This window comes from Vicugna pacos, chromosome 33, assembly GCF_048564905.1.
Source record: "Vicugna pacos chromosome 33, VicPac4, whole genome shotgun sequence".
Lineage (NCBI taxonomy): Eukaryota > Metazoa > Chordata > Mammalia > Artiodactyla > Camelidae > Vicugna > Vicugna pacos.
The window spans coordinates 19,190,871-19,209,163 of NC_133019.1; the positions used below are offsets into that span (position 1 = coordinate 19,190,871).

Sequence of the window (18,293 nt, forward strand, 5' to 3'; positions counted from 1 at the left end):
TTAAAATGTATTACGTACCTTTGATGTAGATGTTCAAAATCGTGTTAAATAAACAAAGTGTGGCATAGACATAAAATGGAATATTTTTCAGCCCTGAAAAATGAATGAAATTTAGATACATGCCACAACATGAATGAACCCTGGAAACATTATACAAGGTGAAATAAGCTAGACACAAAAGGACAAATGTTGTATGATTCCACTTATATAAGGCACTTAAAATAGGCAAATGCATAGACACACGAAAAATAGAACAGAGGTTTCCAGGGGCTAGAGGGAGGAGGGAATGGGGAGTTACTGTTTGAGACGATGAAAAAGTTCTAGAAATGGATGTGGTGATGGTTAAAGATGATAAATAAAGATGGCTAAAATAGTCAGTTTTGTTATGCATGTTTACCACAATAGAGTATCAATCCTTTACAAAATAAAATAAAAAATAGCCAATCACATATTAATAGTAGACCAACTATGAGCACACACTTACAGCATGGCAAGAGCTACAGGCCAAATCATGACCATTTCTTTCTCTCCTGGTTTGGAAATATGTACTGACCTTGACTTTCAACACTACGTGTCAATGTTTCATGTTCTCATGTCAGTGACAGCAGAAACATCTTGTCTGCAGACATCACCAAATGTCCTCCGTGGGGGAACAGGGAAGCAAAATTACCCTCTGAGAACCACAGCTTTAGAATCATATGCTATACCATCAGCGTAGAAGTAAACATTTTGACACGCTGGTGTACATTTTAAAAATTGTGCACGCTATATTTTATGGACAAAGTTAAGGGATTTTTCAGAGAATAATTTTTATTATGTTAGATTTTCACCTCACTCACCAAATTCTAAACCTAATCTCTGTGAAACTTTGTACAGTACTTACGCAAAATTTACTAGAAACTAGACAAAAGAGCCTGAGACTCTGAAGAAGAATACATTTGTTGACTTAAAAAATGATACATATGTGGAATGCAAACTTCACATTTAGAATGTCAGGGTCTTTGTGTTGGTCATATTCCACTATGTATCTTTTAGACTCTGGAAACATTAACCAGATCACTCTCTAGCCTCCCCAGCCCCCCTAAAAAAGAACAGTCCTTTGTCTTTTTGTCATGAGGTAATTAAGAAAAACGACCAGACCATTTAGAATGCGATGCCGCACACCAGCCTGGTCCTGCACCGTGAGCTGCCCGTGACCCCACGCTGTGAATTCCACAGGGGCGGCCGTGCCTTCCTTGCTCACTGCGGTCTCCCTAGAACCAGCACCTTGCTGGGCACACAGAACACTCAAGTATTTGAATAAAATGAATGAGCCTTAGCATACATTTTCTTCGAGATTTATTTTAAAACAGGTAACAATTTAACAGGATTCTGGCAATAGTGTAATAAAGAAATACATTCAGTAGTACCAAAATAAATCTACATGAAATACATGATTTCATTAAAGTGCAATAAAAATACTTGAAATGGCATGTGTCTCTCTATCTCAAGCCAGTATACAGCTTTCTAGCTATTTAAAGACTAGCCTACTTTATAATCTTTAAGAAGTCCAACGTTTTCCTTTCTGATTTTAGTTGCTTTAGACCATATTTAAGTTTTTAGCATATTTTTTAAGGATATACTATAATGACCACAGATTTATTTACCTACTGGTTAGGGAGATACTTTGGGGTGGTATGATCAGCAAAGAAAATAGTGGAGATATAGTATTTCCCTTAATCTGAATGTAACTTCAAACAGTCTATAATTTATTTCCTTTTCTAGTAGCTTCTTTCCGTGGTTTCCACTGAGCTTTATAAGCAACTGACTGGTGAAGGCTAGATTTTTTTCACTTGAAAGATTTTCACATTAGAGATTGTCCATATAAAACCTGTACCTTCAATTTCATACTGAATTTCTGTATTTATTTTACTGAATATAATACATTTAAATATTATATTCAGTAATATGTTTATATTTAGTAATTTATATTCTGGCTTGGACAACTTGCTTTATTTCCCCAAATTTCATTTTCCCCAGCTGTAAACTGGAATAACATCACTAATCTTGCAAAAGATGCTGCATATAATGTATGTCAGGTACTCGGTATATAAGAAATATTCTATGATGAATACTTTAAAAACCTAACCACTCCTCATTTGTTCCCAGTAAATTTCCACCTTATGAATTTCCAGACAGTGTTCCAGTTTGTCATATCTTTAGGATTTTAATTCTAAAGCCGTGAATTAGGTATTTCTCCTAGGAATATCTGAAAATTTGGTAAACTTTTCAAAGCCATTAATAAAAATATTTGAACATGACAGGAGCCCTACAGTGTACCACTTAAGGTTGAAGAGTAGATTAACAGTGTCATTCAAAGCCCTTTGGATACACCAACTAGCAAGAATTAGCCGCAAATTCACTTACCTACACTATCATCTAGCTGGTAACTTCTTATTCTACCCATGAAGATTTCAAGGCTTTCTTATTATATAAAAAGTTTACTACATTCCCTCAATTCACTACGGTAATAAAACTACCAATATATACCAAGTACTCATTTTGGAAGATTAGAAAAATATACACCATGGTAAGTATGTAATTTGAAATGCAAAATAAGAATGTTAAGAACAGTTCTCCAGAAACCAAACCAAAAGATTTATACTACAGAAAGTTCTGGAGATTGCTTTTGGAGGGGAGGGGAAGCTGGGTAGATAAGATATGAGTGAGAACTTGCCATCGGCAACAGAGACAAATACCAACCTATCATTAGAAAAAGCTGTTTACATAATCACTTAAGATACAAATAAGAGGAAAGTTCACCCACACATTTCTTTATCTCTGCAGCTGAGCTGAACATTTTCCTAAAGATGGAGGGAGGATTACGTTCACCAGTAGACAAGCCAATGGTCTTACTTATTTATCTGTTGACAGTACAGGGATAGAAGTTTCTAGCTATATAGCAAACCTGACACCTAAATTCTTCTGCTCCAACGAAACACGAAGAAATGCTAGATAAGATGTAAGAGATTTTCTTTGAAATGCATAGCAGAACTTATAAGAAAGGGGTACTCCTCAGGGGAGGAGGGTGGAGCTCAGTGGTAGAGTGCATGCCTAGCGTGCACGAGGTCCTGGGTTCGATCACAGTAGCTCCATTAAAAATTAAAATATGTAACTAACCCTAATCATCTCTCCTCAACCAAAAAAAAAGAAAGAGGAAATCCTTATGACCAAAAATACTCAGTTTCAGCAGGAAACTGAAAACCAGAGAGGTGAATGTGTGAGTGGTAGTCCAGCTGTCCTGGAACAACCTGTCCACCTCACTAACCTGTGGGCTCCAGCTGTAACATCGAAAAGACAACTTCCAAGCGGCAGAGTTTACGAATTAAACGCACCCCCCCCCAGGCCCACCATAAAGGCGGGGCCCGAGGCGGCTCGCACCCTCGGTGAGACATGCCGCACACGAGCACAGGGGGACAACGAGGAAGAGCGTCTGTGTCTTGGCCTGGGTGTCTTCTCTCAGTCATTTACACCGCTCTTCAGGCCAGGAAACACTGAAGCCGGGAAATCAAAAGAGGAATGGCCTTCTGTCAGTGACAGCCGTGGAAATGTGACATAACCAGACACAAAACTTTTCTAGAAGGAATTATTCTTAACCCAGGTCCTCAAGATTCCCACAGAGAGAGCCCTGCCAAAAATAAGCTCAGCCTCTGAAGATCACAAAATATGTGGACGAACAGCCCACCAAACACAGGAGCCAAGAGAATCCAACAACAGGAGCTGAACTCAGCAGTGCTATTACAGAGACTACAACACAGGGATGTTTAAGTAAATGTTTAAAATGATTAGTGACATAAAAGGAGTTGAAAAAAAAACCCCAAAAACCCAACCAGACATCATAAAACAAATAATAGGCAGGTCTGAAGAATGATACATACTGAGAAATGAAAAACTTGTGAAAGGAGAAACCCAATGATTTAAAAGATTACATAGAGACCGGAGATTTCACGAACTAGAAGACAGACAGGAAGGCATCACAGAAAGATAAAGTAATGGAAAACACAGAGGGCTTAAAAGACAAAGAGAACACAATGAGAAGGTCCAACATATATTTCTAAAAAACAGTAATACTGTGAGTCTGTGAAATTTGTTCTCTGTATCGTACCAGTTCGTTATTCAGTAAGTGAAACTCCACTAAAAATCTAAGTCTGTTTACGATGGTATGTAGATGGTTACAATTTTAAAGGTCTTTTCTTCCTTTTACATATTTTTATCAAATAATTTGTCACTCACACATAACATCTGGGAAACAAGTTTTAATTAAAAGCTACACCAAAACTAGCAGTGTATTTATTTGTTTTAATTCATCCTAAAGTAAAATTTGCCAGTGTGGCTCCTGTATGCCTGCTGCTTCCATTCTGGCTAAAGCACAAGTCAGTGATTCTACTGAAAATGATACAACCAGGTACTTGATGAGAAAAAAGAAACATTTCGCCCAGAAGGAGAGCATGATGGACGATTCTTTCTAAAGTGTGACAGAAGAACTGTTCCTTCAGACTAGCAAAGCATCTTTAGGTAATTGAGGCAAACACTAAACATTGCTTATAAAAATACAGTAATTCGTTTAAATATTAATACCTATGCAAAGTATGTGGGTGGGTTAAAAATGAAGGTGAAAACAGAATTTCTGAAGGTTGTCTTCAAAGGCATTCTCATGCTGAATATCACACCCAAGCTTTCCATCCTGGGAAAAGCCGGCTGAGATTTTTGGGGTCCATGGCCTGCTGGATGAGCAAATTCACCTGTCCACCCACGCTGAGCACGGTTCCCTCCTCCACTCCTTTCAGTTTCTCTTGCAGTCTCATCAAGACACGTTCAGCTACTTTGTTGAAACTCTGGTCAGTATCACTGATGAGGAAAACCAAAGGTTTTAATGAGGTGGAGCAGTGCAAAGGGCCTTGGGAACAGCAGAAGCTGAACAACGGACAGTAAACAGGTCCTTTCCAAAACACTGCTCACCTGAGGGTTCGTTTGCATTCCTGGTCCTCTGCGTTTAGAGTGGAGTGGAGCTCACTTTCGTCTTCTGGCCTCTGCTGTAAATACAAAGCTTTCAGAGGATTCATGGTCCAGTCAAAGAGAGGATCATACAGGAGGACCTAGGCAGAAAGAACACACGTGTCAGAAGAACAATGCACGCTGTGATGATGTATTTAGAAACAGAAGAACCAGTATTACAGAAGTAACAGGCCAGTCACGTGGCAGATGACTGGGAGGGAGGGCACACTTATCCATGTGCCTCCTGTTTCCTTGTGGAGGAAACGGTACTAGCATGATGCTCTGGGCTGCTTCTCCCGTCTGAACTCCTTCTCCCTCCATGTTGGGGGCTGTGACATCCCTTGACCCATGTTTCCTGACTGGGTGAGACCAACTAAAAGGAGACAAGCACGAGTCACCTTCTTTCCTTCTGCCTCTCCTCTTTTTTTCTTTTTTTAACAGACTTTATTCTCTTTGAGCAGTTTCAGGTTCCCAACAGAATTGAGCAGAAAATACAGAGAGTTCGCACACAGCCCTCCCCACCCACACATTTATACTCCCCTACCCCCAACATCCCTCATCAGTGCGGCATATTTGGTACAATCGATGAACTAACATGGGCACGTTATTATCAACCAAAGTCCACAGTTTACATTAGGGCTCACCCTTGATGCTGTACATTCTATGGGTTTTCACAAATGCCACCACTATAGCATCCTACAGAATAATTTCATTGCCCTTAAAATCCCTTGTGCTCCATCTATTCATTCCTCCCTCCCACCCTCTCCCCCAAAACCCTGGAAACCACGATCTTTTTGTTGTTTCTGCAGCTCTGCCTTTTCCAGAATGTCATTTGGTTGGAATCATACAGTTTATAGCCTTTTCAGACCAGCTTCTTTCATTTAGTAGTATGTCTTTTAAGTTTCTTCTTATGTCTTCTTCTTATGTCTTTCATGGCTTGATAAAGCTTTTTTTTTTTTTACTGCATATATATCTTTAAATTTACATATACGTACTGCTCATTGCTTCTAAGAAAGTTTAGAGCTTCAGATTTTTAAACTTACATAGTTACCAAAGGAATAAAGCCAACCACAAAATAAGAATTAACTCAAAAAATACATACACCCTGCCATTGACAGCGACATTATTTATAATTGCCAGCGTATGGAAGCACTAGTCACTTCCTCTCCTGCTGCCTCTCCTCTTGACCAGTATGGTCCAAGGTAAAAACATCTGCTTTGCAGGCTCAAAGTCTCCCTCAGGGGGGCTGTACCCCTGTAGATTAGGTTGTGGGACCTGGGCAGCACTAGCAAGTCTATTGGGACTTTACTTCTATGCCACGTTCTCCAATAATTTTATCAGCAATAAACCCAACATTTTGATCTCTATCTTATTCCTAAGGCTCTTTTTCACTCAAATAGTTCCAAATTTGGGTGGAGAAAAAAAGGGTTTAATTTACTGAAAAATCCTCAAAACCCAAGATTTCACGCTATGGGTGCCACCTTGAAACATATATAGAGAGAGGAGAATCCGAATACCAAAATAACTGGCGTGGCCAGAGCAAGTGGTTCTAGGTCTAAGTTTTATTCGTGAGGTCATGGGGATTTCTGACCTTGGCAATTCAGAAGAGCTAACTGCCCCTGGTATTTATAAGCACAGAATTTTTTAAAAATAGGCCTCAGCAAATGCTTACCATACAGGTCTTAATAATAAGTGAAGACTCAATTCCAGGAATGAGTGACTTTACAGGAGACTCCAGCATTGCAGAGCTGGACCACTTTCTGGCTGCTGCCTTTACTGTGTTTCTTGGCAGGTCTGCAGGTTGGCACTACAGAATGCCCTTAGCATTACACGTTTAATTCCAGGACAAGTACTAGTTCAGCAGCACCCAAATTTGGTCATCTGTTTATTCTGTTCTGAGCATTCTCCAGGGCCATGGAAAAATATGGAGGGACTGACTCTGAATACATGTGGTTTGTCCATTAGTTTAAGGGTTGTTCTGTGACTACAAGTTGGGCACTGACATGGCTTTAGATTTCAGGGATCCTAACCAGTTTCACCCACAAAGGGAGGTGTATTTCATTAGCCAATGAAGAGGAATGGGGGCCTCTATTATAAATAGACTATATGGTCTTCTTGAGTTGAAGCAGAGAAACAACACAACTGAATTACTTCAAACCCAAGGTCTTGTGTTAGCATCTTACCTGAGAATTCTGGAATCAAGGAGGAGCTGGAGTGATTTTAAAAGTATACTTTAGTCTTATTATCAGAAAGGAGGTGACTGAATGAAAACAATAAAGGAATACAGACTGATGAAGTTAGAACAGGGTGTGTCAGTCTCGGCACTACGACATCTGGGGGCTGGACACTTCCTTGCAGTGAGGGCTGTCCTGTGCGTAGGATGTTTATCGGCATCTCTTGCCTCTACCCACTGGATGTCAGCAGTGCCCTCACAGCTCCCCTACCCCCAGTTATGACAATCAAAGGTGTCTCCAGACACTGCCAACTGTCCTCTAGGGAACAAGACTGCCCTTGGCCTAGAACCATTGAGTTAAAGGGAGAGATTTCCTTAGTAGAATGGATAAAATCATGGAGGGTAGGATGGTCTATTATGAAGAAGAAAATGAGACTCTGAAGGCCAGTAGAGACAAGTGTACTGAGAGGGAAGGGAAAGGCACCCAAGGCACAGGGCTCTTAAAGAGGGTTAAGAAGCGAGAAGTTTTCATTGATATTAGATCAGAAACAGTGACTGTGGCTCAATGAAACTAACAGAGCGAAAGTGATGCCTACAGGAGAGGAGACTGAGATGACATTCCAGAGGACTGGGGTCCAGCACGCTCCCGAGAAACACTCTGCTAACGCTGAAGACACAAAGCCCACAGTAAGATCAACTGGGAAACTACTCTTGAAGATTGGGACAACCACAACAAATCATTCAGGAAATTCAGACAGGTTTACAGAGGGAAGATTAGGCAGATCACTGTAAAAGACACAAAGCTTATAAAGCTTGTAGTGACACGGTTATTGTAGACAGAGTTGCAAAGCAGCCCTCTAGCTTGAAACCCTCCAACAGTTTCATCTTACTCAGTAAAATCTAAAGTCCTCACACTGATGTAGGAACCCATAAATGATCTGCCCACTGTTAGCTCTCTAACTTTATCTCCTACCATTCTTTTAGAGAATGAGCCTCATGAGCAACTTGGCACTCAACTAACAAAACTTCTGAAGCCGTGATGGAACTACCCTCTTCCAGTAAGTGTTAACTCAGGATACAGTTACCAAAGGAACCCCCCAATTTACCCAGGCACAAAAAGTTCTTTTGACTGAGACTGAGCCTAGTAAAACACTGGGGAATACATTAAACTTCTCTGAATCTTAAATTAATTAGGAAGTTTGGACTTCTTTTGTCTTAAATGCAAAAAGGCACGATAACTTGGTCTTAGACCTTGACTCCTCTGTTACTGAGGCAGCTGTGGTAACACTCATTCCTGCTGCAGAACCAATGGCAAGCAGTAATACATGACAACGTGTATGAACACAACATGGGAAAAGGGAAAGTGTCTCCAGTCTTGGGAACATCACACCCCTGGGAATTAATTTTGTCAACATGCTATTGAGACCCATTTAATTCTCTTTGTAGGAAAAATCCATATTGCTACCAACAGTGCGAAGGAGACCTATGAAGAGGCCTTGGTTGATAAAGCTAGCAGACACAGGGCCGCCCTAGCAGACGGTTAACTCCACCCTCCTTGTTGGTCACAGGCTTAATGATTAATGCCACTGAATTAAGACAGCAGCTCTCAACCATGGCTGCACAGTAGGAGAGCTTTGTAAAACTACAGACGTTCTTGCCTCACCCCCAGAAGTTTTGTTCAAATTTGGTCAACATCAGTATCATTTTAAAAGCAATACAGGTGATAGTAAATTAAGTCTAGGACCACCCACCGAAGAAACAAAAAGCTGAAAGAATGTAAGGGAGGCATGGCTCAACTCTACTTCCAGGCTTCCCTGCGGAGGACACTTCCGCCACCTCTTGCCCCACATGCCCTTTACTAGTACAGCAAATGACTGTCTCGGGTACCCAGCTCTCGCTTGGGTAGAACTAACGTCATAAGCACTGGAAATCTGCTGATTTCCTTCCCTTTCCGCCTTAATCAACAGAGGCAGTGATCCTGATGGAGCATGTACGCCCTCCAGGCCCAAACCCCACTCGGTGGCATGTCCCCAGGTTAAGACGCAGAGAGGCACTGAGGTGGCACCAGCAGCGAGCCAGTTTGGCCCTCACTCCTCAGACATGTTCCCCCAGTGCTGTCACTTTGGTCTCCATCTGCCTCACTAAATGGTTCTGAACCTGGGCAGGTGAAAAGAAGATACACATACTGATTTCTCTTAAAACTCCAAAGGAAACCATTCTGGAAATAATACCATTCAAGGCAAGATGTCATCGTAGCCTGGGAGTTAATTTTATCAACATGCTATCAACTCCAGGCTAAGATGTCAAAGTGCTGATGCATGTATTAAAGACTAGAGATTACTTACAGTGCTGTAACAGTGCAAGAAATCTGCAAGGCCTGGAGGCATTTCTATGCCACTATTTATGGTGTGCAACCTCCTCTCCCCTGCAACCCAGCATCATCCCACCACCCTAAAACAAAGCACTGACCCTCAAATCAGGACCTTCCTAACAAGATACACACTCTACCAGGCCGAGAAATAAAGATTTCCTTACAATACACCTTACCTCCACAATAGTTAACAGGGTTTCCTGAGAGTTTCTCATAACCTCCATGGTTTTCTCACAGCACCTACAAACAAATTATAAATATGAATTTTATTACACATCAACATTTTCAGCATACCGTTATCTCCTATATATTCATGTTTCGTATCCTGAGACTATTCTGGTTAACAATTCTTAAATTAATATCTCAAAGAGCATAATAGTACTTGGAAGAGTGGGTTTTCAGTAGATGTTCCTGAAATGAATACAAATATATATGTGAATATAGGCTTAGCATTTATAAGAATAACACAAAACCACCATGAAACATTTCCTTCATTGCTGATCATTGTGGTAATTATAGTTTTGTTTTAATAGACTTTATTCTTTTAGAGCAGTTTCAGGTTCACAGCAGAACTGAGCAGAAAATACAGAGAACACACAGCCCCCTCCACCCACACACACACACTCCCCTACCCTCAGCAGCCCTCATCAGTGTGACATATTTGGTACAATCGATGAACCAACATGGGCACATTATTATCAACCAAAGTCCACAGTTTACATTAGGGCTCACTCTTGATGTTGTACATTCTATGGGTTGTGACAAATGCATCATGGCATGCAGCCACCACTATGGTATCATACAGAATAATTTCATTGCCCTAAAAATCCCTTGTGCTCCGTTAAAAGTTGAGTATGTAGACTAAGAAAAAATTTTTTTAAGTTGAGTATGTAGACCTTTGTTGGGAAAACTACACAGAATTGCAGAGTTCTTTTAGCAGGAATTGGTACTAAGATCCTTTAGGATAATTTATATGCCTGAGAATGAGCACTCAATAGGAGTTCTGATCGGTAAACAAAGAGTTGGCTAGGACAGGGGACATCAAGGTAAAGGTGGCTGCTTCCAGAGGAGGTGAGGAGGACAGCATGTGTGTTCTATTGGGTGGGGTCCCAGGGGGTCTAAAGGAAGCTACTGCTTTAGGCAGGGTCTTTTCCTTAGCACTGGTAAAGCACTGGGATGGCATTCTAGCAACGAATTCTATAATCCATAGAAATCAATAATCCAAATATTGATTTCAACACCCAAAATTATGTGCCCTACCTTCTCCTACTTGGCTTACCTTCTAAAGACACCTTCAACACCGGTAATGCCCATCCCATCCACAATATCTCTGGTGAGCCTGAAAGGAACTGTTTCAGGAGTGGGAAGGATTTTACCCTGTTCAAAGGCAACTCCTAAAACAAATAAATTAAAAAAAAATAACAATGAGGTTAGGAGGTTCCATAACTAATTTACGTTCTTCCCAACTGGCATGTGAACTTTGCAGAGTCACCGAATAACCTGTCACCTATATTCAATCAGTACTAGAACACAGAGTAGTTTATTCTATTTCTGCTCTGCCTGCCTTCTTCATTTCTACCACTGTCCAGGAGATCCACCTCAAATTTTAAAAAATAAGGTAAAAAAAAACCTATTTACTAATGTAATTAGAGAAATCTATATTAAAGGGTGATTTTTAAAAATGAGGTGGTAGGGGGTAGAATTTAAAATGCAGATAAATATATATATATATATATATATATCTTTTATCTATTTTCCCCCAATGGTAACACCTTACAAAACTATAGTAAAATATCACAACAGGATGCTGACATTGATAGAAGCCAGATACAGATTATTTCCACCTCCACAAAGCTCTCTCATGCTGCCCTTATGTAGCCATACCTACTTCCCTGCCATGACCTACCCCTACCCTCTGTTCTTACAACAATCACTAATCTATTTTCCATTTTTATAATTTTGTAAGTTCAAGTATGTTATATAAACAGAGTCACAGTATGTAACCTTTTGGGATTAGCTTTTTTCACTCAACATAATTCTCTGGAGAATCATCCAAACTGTGGTACATATCAATACCTTGTTCCTTTTTACTGTGGAGTTGTATTCCATGGCACAGATGTACCAGTTTGTTTAAGCATTTGCCTATTTAAAGGTCATCTGGACTGTTTCCATTTTGGGGCTATTACAAAGAAATCTGTTATAATTTGTGATACCAAGTGAACATCTCTTTGTGGACATAATTTGCTATCTGTGTATCTTTTTTTGTGAACTGTTTATTCATGCCTTTTGCCCATTTAAGAACTGTTTTTTGTTTTGTTTTGACTGTTGAATTTTCAGAGTTTTTATGGTTAGACAGTCTTATGGTCTGTGCTTTTGATGTCAAGTTTAAGAACTCTTTACCAGCCCCAGTTGCTGAAGATTTTCTCCTTTTTTCCTCTGTTATTCAGATTGGGTCATTTCTACTTTGTCATGTTCACTGATTCTTTCTTCTGTACCACTATTCTGCTTGTTGATCCTAACCACTGAGTTCTAAAGTTTTAATTATTGCCTTTTTCTGTTCCAAAATTTTCACCTGGTTCTCTTCTACATCTCCTGTTTCTAGGCTGAGATTATTTCTGTGCTGAGACTAAAATGTATTTTCACTTGTTTCAAGCATGTTTGTAATTGCTCCTTGAAGCATTTTTATGATGGCTGCTTTAAAATCTTTGTCAGATAATTGTTAACTTAAAATGTTAATCTTTGTCATCTCGGTGTTTTTTTTTTCTTCCCCAAAGAACATATTTATATTTAGGCTTGCTTCCAATAACACCTAGATACATTATCGCTATGAGAACAGTGCTGCATATTCTGTATGATACTGAGAATCAGGTGCTCTTGTACCAATGATGAGAATTGTTAATGGTACAAATGTATTGGAAAAATTAATTTAACTCAACAAATTCTGCACCAGCAAGATATCCTGCGCCCAGAATTTTACTGAACGGAAAAGAAGGTCCACAGAAAATTTGTCCATACATGTCTGTAGCAACTTTTACAGTTCACTTCTATTGCTGATTTATAATAGTTACCAATACTGTCTTGAGAAATGAGGCCTAATGAATACTCAGACTAAGTGAGAGACTCCCCTCACTCACCACATTCCTTTCACCACCACCAAGAAGACACAACCCAAGCATTTGCTGAATATAGAAAAAGGTCATCATTTCATGGTACGACCTAAGAATTCCAATTTATTTTAGACGAGAGCAGTTGACCATGGAGGAGGTCACTGTTGTGCACAGAATGTGAAGTTGGAGAAACTCTGATTAAAGGAGGGGCTGGCCCTGCTTCTGCTGGATGTGAGTCTCTCATCTCTGTAGCAAACTTCTCTCTCATTCTTCTCTTACTTCTTACCCACTTGCAGAACAACTCCACATTCTTATCCTACACATCCTTAACTTCCATTTAATCCTTGCCTTTTCAGTCTCACTTCCTGCATTCTATCCAAAGTTTACTAAGACTGATTAACTGTTAAATTCAAAGGCTTGTTTTCAGCATTCATCCTACTTGAACTTTCTGTATCAGATGCTACTGAGCACAGCATTTTCTTCTTTTTTTTTTAGCGTTTTTTATTGATTTATAGTCATTTTACAATGTTGTGTCAAATTCCATTGTAGAGCACAATTTTTCAGTTATACATGAACGTATATATATTGTCACATTTTTTCTCTGTGAGATACCATAAGATCTTGTATATATTTCCCTGTGCTATACAGTATAATCTTGTTTATCTATTCTACAATTTTGAAATCCCAGTCTATCCCTATCAGCATTTCTTCTTTTAAGAAAATTTACCCTCCCTTGGCTTCCAAGATATCCCTACCTCCTAGTTTCTATGACTTGTTAGTTATTCCTCATTTTCATCCTGGCTTAGGCTTTTTAATGCTGGCATTCCTTACAATTCCATTCTTAGTCCTCTTCATCAATGACGATGTGTGAGATCAGAACCTCCTCTAGTCCAATGACTTCAACTGAAATCTATTTGCTGAAAGTTCTACGTCTCTTACTATGATCAACATCTTTGCTTTCCTGTTTATTAAACTACCTGTTCCCCCTGGAAATCCCAATACCTCAAAACAATGTCTAAAATTAAACTGATCATTTTCTTATTCTCTAATGGGAGAGAGCTAGTCCCCTCTCCCACTGTTTCCACATCCAACATCATTGGTGCAATTTAAGTTACTACAAAAATGTCCCCCAAATCCAGTCTCCTGGTCCATACAACTTCAGTCCAAATCATCTCTTTCACCACCTTTTGTCTGAACTATTATAATATTCCCTAACTCGTCTTCCTACCGCCAATACTGCTCCCTAAATTATCTTTCCAATAATCAAATATGATCATGTCCTGCTTAAACACATCTTCCTTTACTCACCAGTGTTTAATAGATTAAAGCTGAAACCTCTCAGCCTGGCTTTCCATCATCCAGGACCATCTACAGCTCAAGCTACTCAGTGACACGCAGCTCCCCCCCAGCCACATGTGACGTCTTGTTGTTCCTACACACTGTCCCTCCTTTCATATCTCCTCGAGCTTCTGTCTGGATTATCCTCCCTCTCTTTCTCTGAGACCTGGCTTACACGTCACCTCTTCTAGTAAATTTCACTCATCATCCTCCAGACAGTCAGCGACTCCCTCCAGCATCACTGTGTTTACACTTCTTTAAAACAGTATTTATTGCTTTACAGCCCTCACACCCCCTTTCTCACACTTGCAATATCCGGGTAGGCAAACAGCATTTTTTGATGACCAGATATTTATTGAATAAAGACACACATCTCTGTTACTTACCTAAATCTATATGTACGAGCTCGGCTGACTGCTCGTTTATCAAGATGTTCTGTACGTGTCTATCCCCAAGTCCAAGTATGTAACCAACTACAAAAAAACACACAAACCAAAGTCACTGGTATCACCTAGTCCTATATGCACCTTTGGTCATAATTTCAACTAATACCACTGACTCTACATAATTCTTAAGTAGCTTAGGCTTTTTGGCCTATTTAAAGAAAATTACGTACATCACTGGCCATTTTAACTCGTATCTTGCCAGCTATTCTCATTTCTACTGCGTTTTATGAATCTTAGATGATTTGCTAAAAAAGTTTTCCCTTTACTAATAAGCACATATTCAAACTGAGACACCTATGGGTAAATCCTTCATACTTCAGTGAAACTTTCTTCTGCTTAATGAATTAAATTTAACACAAATTAATCATTAATTCATTTAATCAAGTACACATCCAGGAAAAACTACATTTCTACTTTTAAGACAAATGATAATATGCATTAAAATGCTTTTAACCTAATGAGAGACCTCACGTGGTGTTAGAGGAAAAAACACTGGCTAGGGAGTCAGGACGCCTGGGGTTCCTGCCTCGCTCTGTCATTAAGGGGGCCTAGTTTCTTGTTTATAAACTAAATTAGTCGAATCAGATTAGTGATTCTCAATGTAGAAAAAAAGAGGGTTTCATTACGCCCAGAAGTTTTTCAAAACATACATGTCCTGCCTTCCTGGTATATAGTACCCAAGTGATGAAAAGAGTGGCCTTTAACTAAAAAACAACAGATTAAAAGATCACTGATACTTCTTTTAGTTCTCATACTCTTAAGATTTTGTTAACTGCCCTAACTATTCCAGTCTCTTACAAATTAAAAAAGTCAAAATATATGTTGTTCACTGAATGTTTACATATATTTTTTCTATTCCAAAACCAAAATTCTATTAAATAGAATCAATCATTGAGGGTTAATGTCACAGTTTTATAGAGCTTGTATCCAAAAGAATAATAATAATGAAAAGAAATAACTTAAATGGAGTTATGAGTTTTATTATTTTCCAAGAAAAATCCCAGAAAATAATATAGTAAGTGGAGAGAAAATAAGCCATTTTCTCTAGTAAACAAAGAAGAAAAAGAATCAGTCTTATTTTCGTACCTGGAAAAACGGAATTCTCTCCTGCCAAGGGTAAGAAGAGCTATATTTAGAAGCAACGACTCAGGACTAACAAAAAAACCCCAATGATCTAATGATGAAGATGGTTTGGTTAACAGCCACCACCACCACCATCCTCCTTCTGCAACTCAGAATGTAGGAAGTGCTTGCATCTACCACAATGTATAAGAAGATTACCAATAGAAGAAGTAGCCACACTCCGCGTATAAGCTAACCGCTTCTCAAACCAAACAGCTGGATCCAAGAATTTTTCCATGCAGAAGTAACGGAAAACTGGTTGAAAATTTTGGCAAATATCCATGAAGGTTTCATACTTGTCTTCAAAAGACTTCTTTTGCACTTCCTTTAACAGACAAGTTATAAAATTATTTTCTCAATGTTTTTTTCAACTAACTTGACTAACGTCTACTAGGAGTTTCAATAGGAAAATAATATGATAGATACAAAGGCAATAAAAAGATGAACAAGATATTATTATCTCTACTCACAAGAAGCTAACACAAGAAGCAATTAATAACAAGTTATAATTCCTTTAGGGTTTTCATGTTAATTGTAGAGGAAGGAGTATACCAACAGTGACTGTTATTTGTATTAATTCAATTCTAATTTGAATGGTTCTGTAATCTATGTGGAAGTAAACAGAAAAATGCCAAAGGTATCACTAGTCTTAGGTGTATCACAGCACTAGTGGTGCGACAGGAAACAGGAAAAGAGGGGACGATTAGAAGAATCAGTCACAGATGGATTGCAAGGCAGCTGACATGTCTCAGATCTGTGTTCCAACATCTACCTAGTAAATATTAATTTCCTGAAGCAAAGCTTATCTATGTCAATGGGCTCACTCCTCACCTATGGACTGATGACTTCCAAATCTGCATCTTTGGCCCAGATATCTTTATTAAGCTTCAGCCTGAGGTGCTTCTCCAACTTCCTGCTCAACATCTTCACTTGGATCATTTCCAAATCCAAATTAATTCACCTTCTCATCTTTGGCAAACCTCAGCCACTTCCTCTATTCATCAACACAGTAAATAGCCTCTCCATCTGCTCCATCATCACGACCAGAAAACTGGGCACCCTGATTCTCTTTTTCACCAACCCCACTTGTAATCAGCAACCAAATCCTATCAGTTTTGCCTCTTTAATGTTTCTTATATGAACTGCCTGTTCTACTGTTACTCTTAGTTCAGACCTCATCTTACGCTTTTTGTCAACTTTCTCGAAAACATAACCCTCAAAAACACAAGTGTTGTCAGAGTGATCGTTCTAAAATGCCAATCTGATATTAGTATCCCTCTCAAAGGCTCTCTATTGCCCACAGGATAAAGTGCAAATTTCTCAGCATTTCATGAAGTAACCCTTCATTTTCTGACTAATGATACTGCTCCAATCTCTTCTATGCCTCCTCAAAAACTAAGCCAATACTATCTTTACCTGCCTCTTCTTGCATCCTTCCCTTCTGCTTCTATGTTCCTTCTGCCTGGAAAACCCATTCACTTCTAACACTCAGCTCAAACACCATCTTCTCTATGAAGTCTTTCTTGACTCTGACTCTCTCCACTTCCCCTGCCCTAGACAGAGCTAACCAGTTCCTCCCCATGCCTGTCTTGCACTCTGTGGAGCCTCCCATCACAGTTCCTATGGTACCTTATCACACATTTTTACAAACATGCAACAGAAAGCACAAGAAAAGAAGTAAATCAGTTTCAGAGTTGGACAGACAAGGTTTAAATCTTCACTCCATCATCTATAAGGTCATTGACCTGCGGCAAGCTAAATGCTCAGAACTTCTTCTCATCTTAAAATGGGATCAGCACGATGCTAATTAATCATCATATCTGCGACATCTCAGCGTAGTACCTGGCAGAGAGGTGTTCAACAAGTGCCACTGGTTGGGTGGATGAGTGTTAGACCAGATGGCCGTGTGATGTGGCAAGTGTCTTAGAAGGCCTCTATTTCATAATCTGTTTTTTTGGTTTTAGTGCTTTGTTTTGTTAAGAATTAGCGTGCATTAAACTGGAAGCAAATTAGCATACACTGAATAACGTCCAATATCTCATCAGACAAGGGTTGACATCATATATAGTTTAAAAATCTTCCTTTTTCAGGACACAAATGATCTTATCTACAAAACAGAAACAGACTCACAAAGACAGCAAACTTATGGTTACCAGGGGTTAAAGGGGGTGGGAGGGATAAATTGAGAATTTGAAAATTGCACCTCTTGGAGAATGATGGAAACGTTAGCTATCTTGATTGTGGTGGTGATTTCATGGGTGTGTACGTCTATCAAACTTCATCAATTTGTACATCTGAAATATGTGTAGTTTACTGTATAGGAACCATACCATAAGAATGGTGTTTTAAAAAAAAAGGGGGGGATATTCCTTTTTCACTAACACCTACTTTCATTCTGATGAGCTTACTTTCTTTCCTTTTTTTTAATTTATTTTTTTAATGAGGTATATAGTCAGTTTACAATGTTGTGTCAATTTCTGGTGTACAGCACAATGCTTCAGTCATACATGAATATACATATATTCATTTTCATATTCTTTTTCACCATAAGCTCCTATAAGATATTGACGATATTTCCCTGTGCTATACAGTATAAACTTGTTTATCTATTTTATAGATACCTGTCAGTATCTGCAAATCTCAAATTCCCAGTTTATCCCTTCCCACCTTGCTGCCCTCCAGCAATGAAAAGTCTGTATTCT

General features: G+C 39.1%; 1 protein-coding gene and 1 long non-coding RNA gene across 2 annotated transcripts in view; one reads left to right on the forward strand and one right to left on the reverse strand.

Moving 5' to 3' along the window:
- Positions 1-1,321: 1,321 nt before the first annotated feature.
- Positions 1,322-18,293, reverse strand: part of LOC102528486 (serine-protein kinase ATM) — a 102,016-nt gene continuing 85,044 nt past the window's right edge. The window contains exons 53-58 of the mRNA XM_072953819.1: positions 15,751-15,916; positions 14,410-14,496; positions 10,858-10,972; positions 9,755-9,818; positions 4,999-5,135; positions 1,322-4,887 (exon numbers count right to left, since the gene is read on the reverse strand). Of these exons, the coding sequence (XP_072809920.1) occupies positions 4,704-4,887; positions 4,999-5,135; positions 9,755-9,818; positions 10,858-10,972; positions 14,410-14,496; positions 15,751-15,916 (753 nt within the window). The 3' untranslated portion in view covers positions 1,322-4,703. The remainder of the gene's footprint in view (positions 4,888-4,998; positions 5,136-9,754; positions 9,819-10,857; positions 10,973-14,409; positions 14,497-15,750; positions 15,917-18,293) is intronic.
- On the forward strand, positions 6,164-8,857 carry LOC140691100 (uncharacterized). Its single transcript, XR_012066567.1, has 3 exons — positions 6,164-6,236; positions 8,192-8,265; positions 8,654-8,857. It is a non-coding gene; the product is annotated as an uncharacterized lncRNA (long non-coding RNA).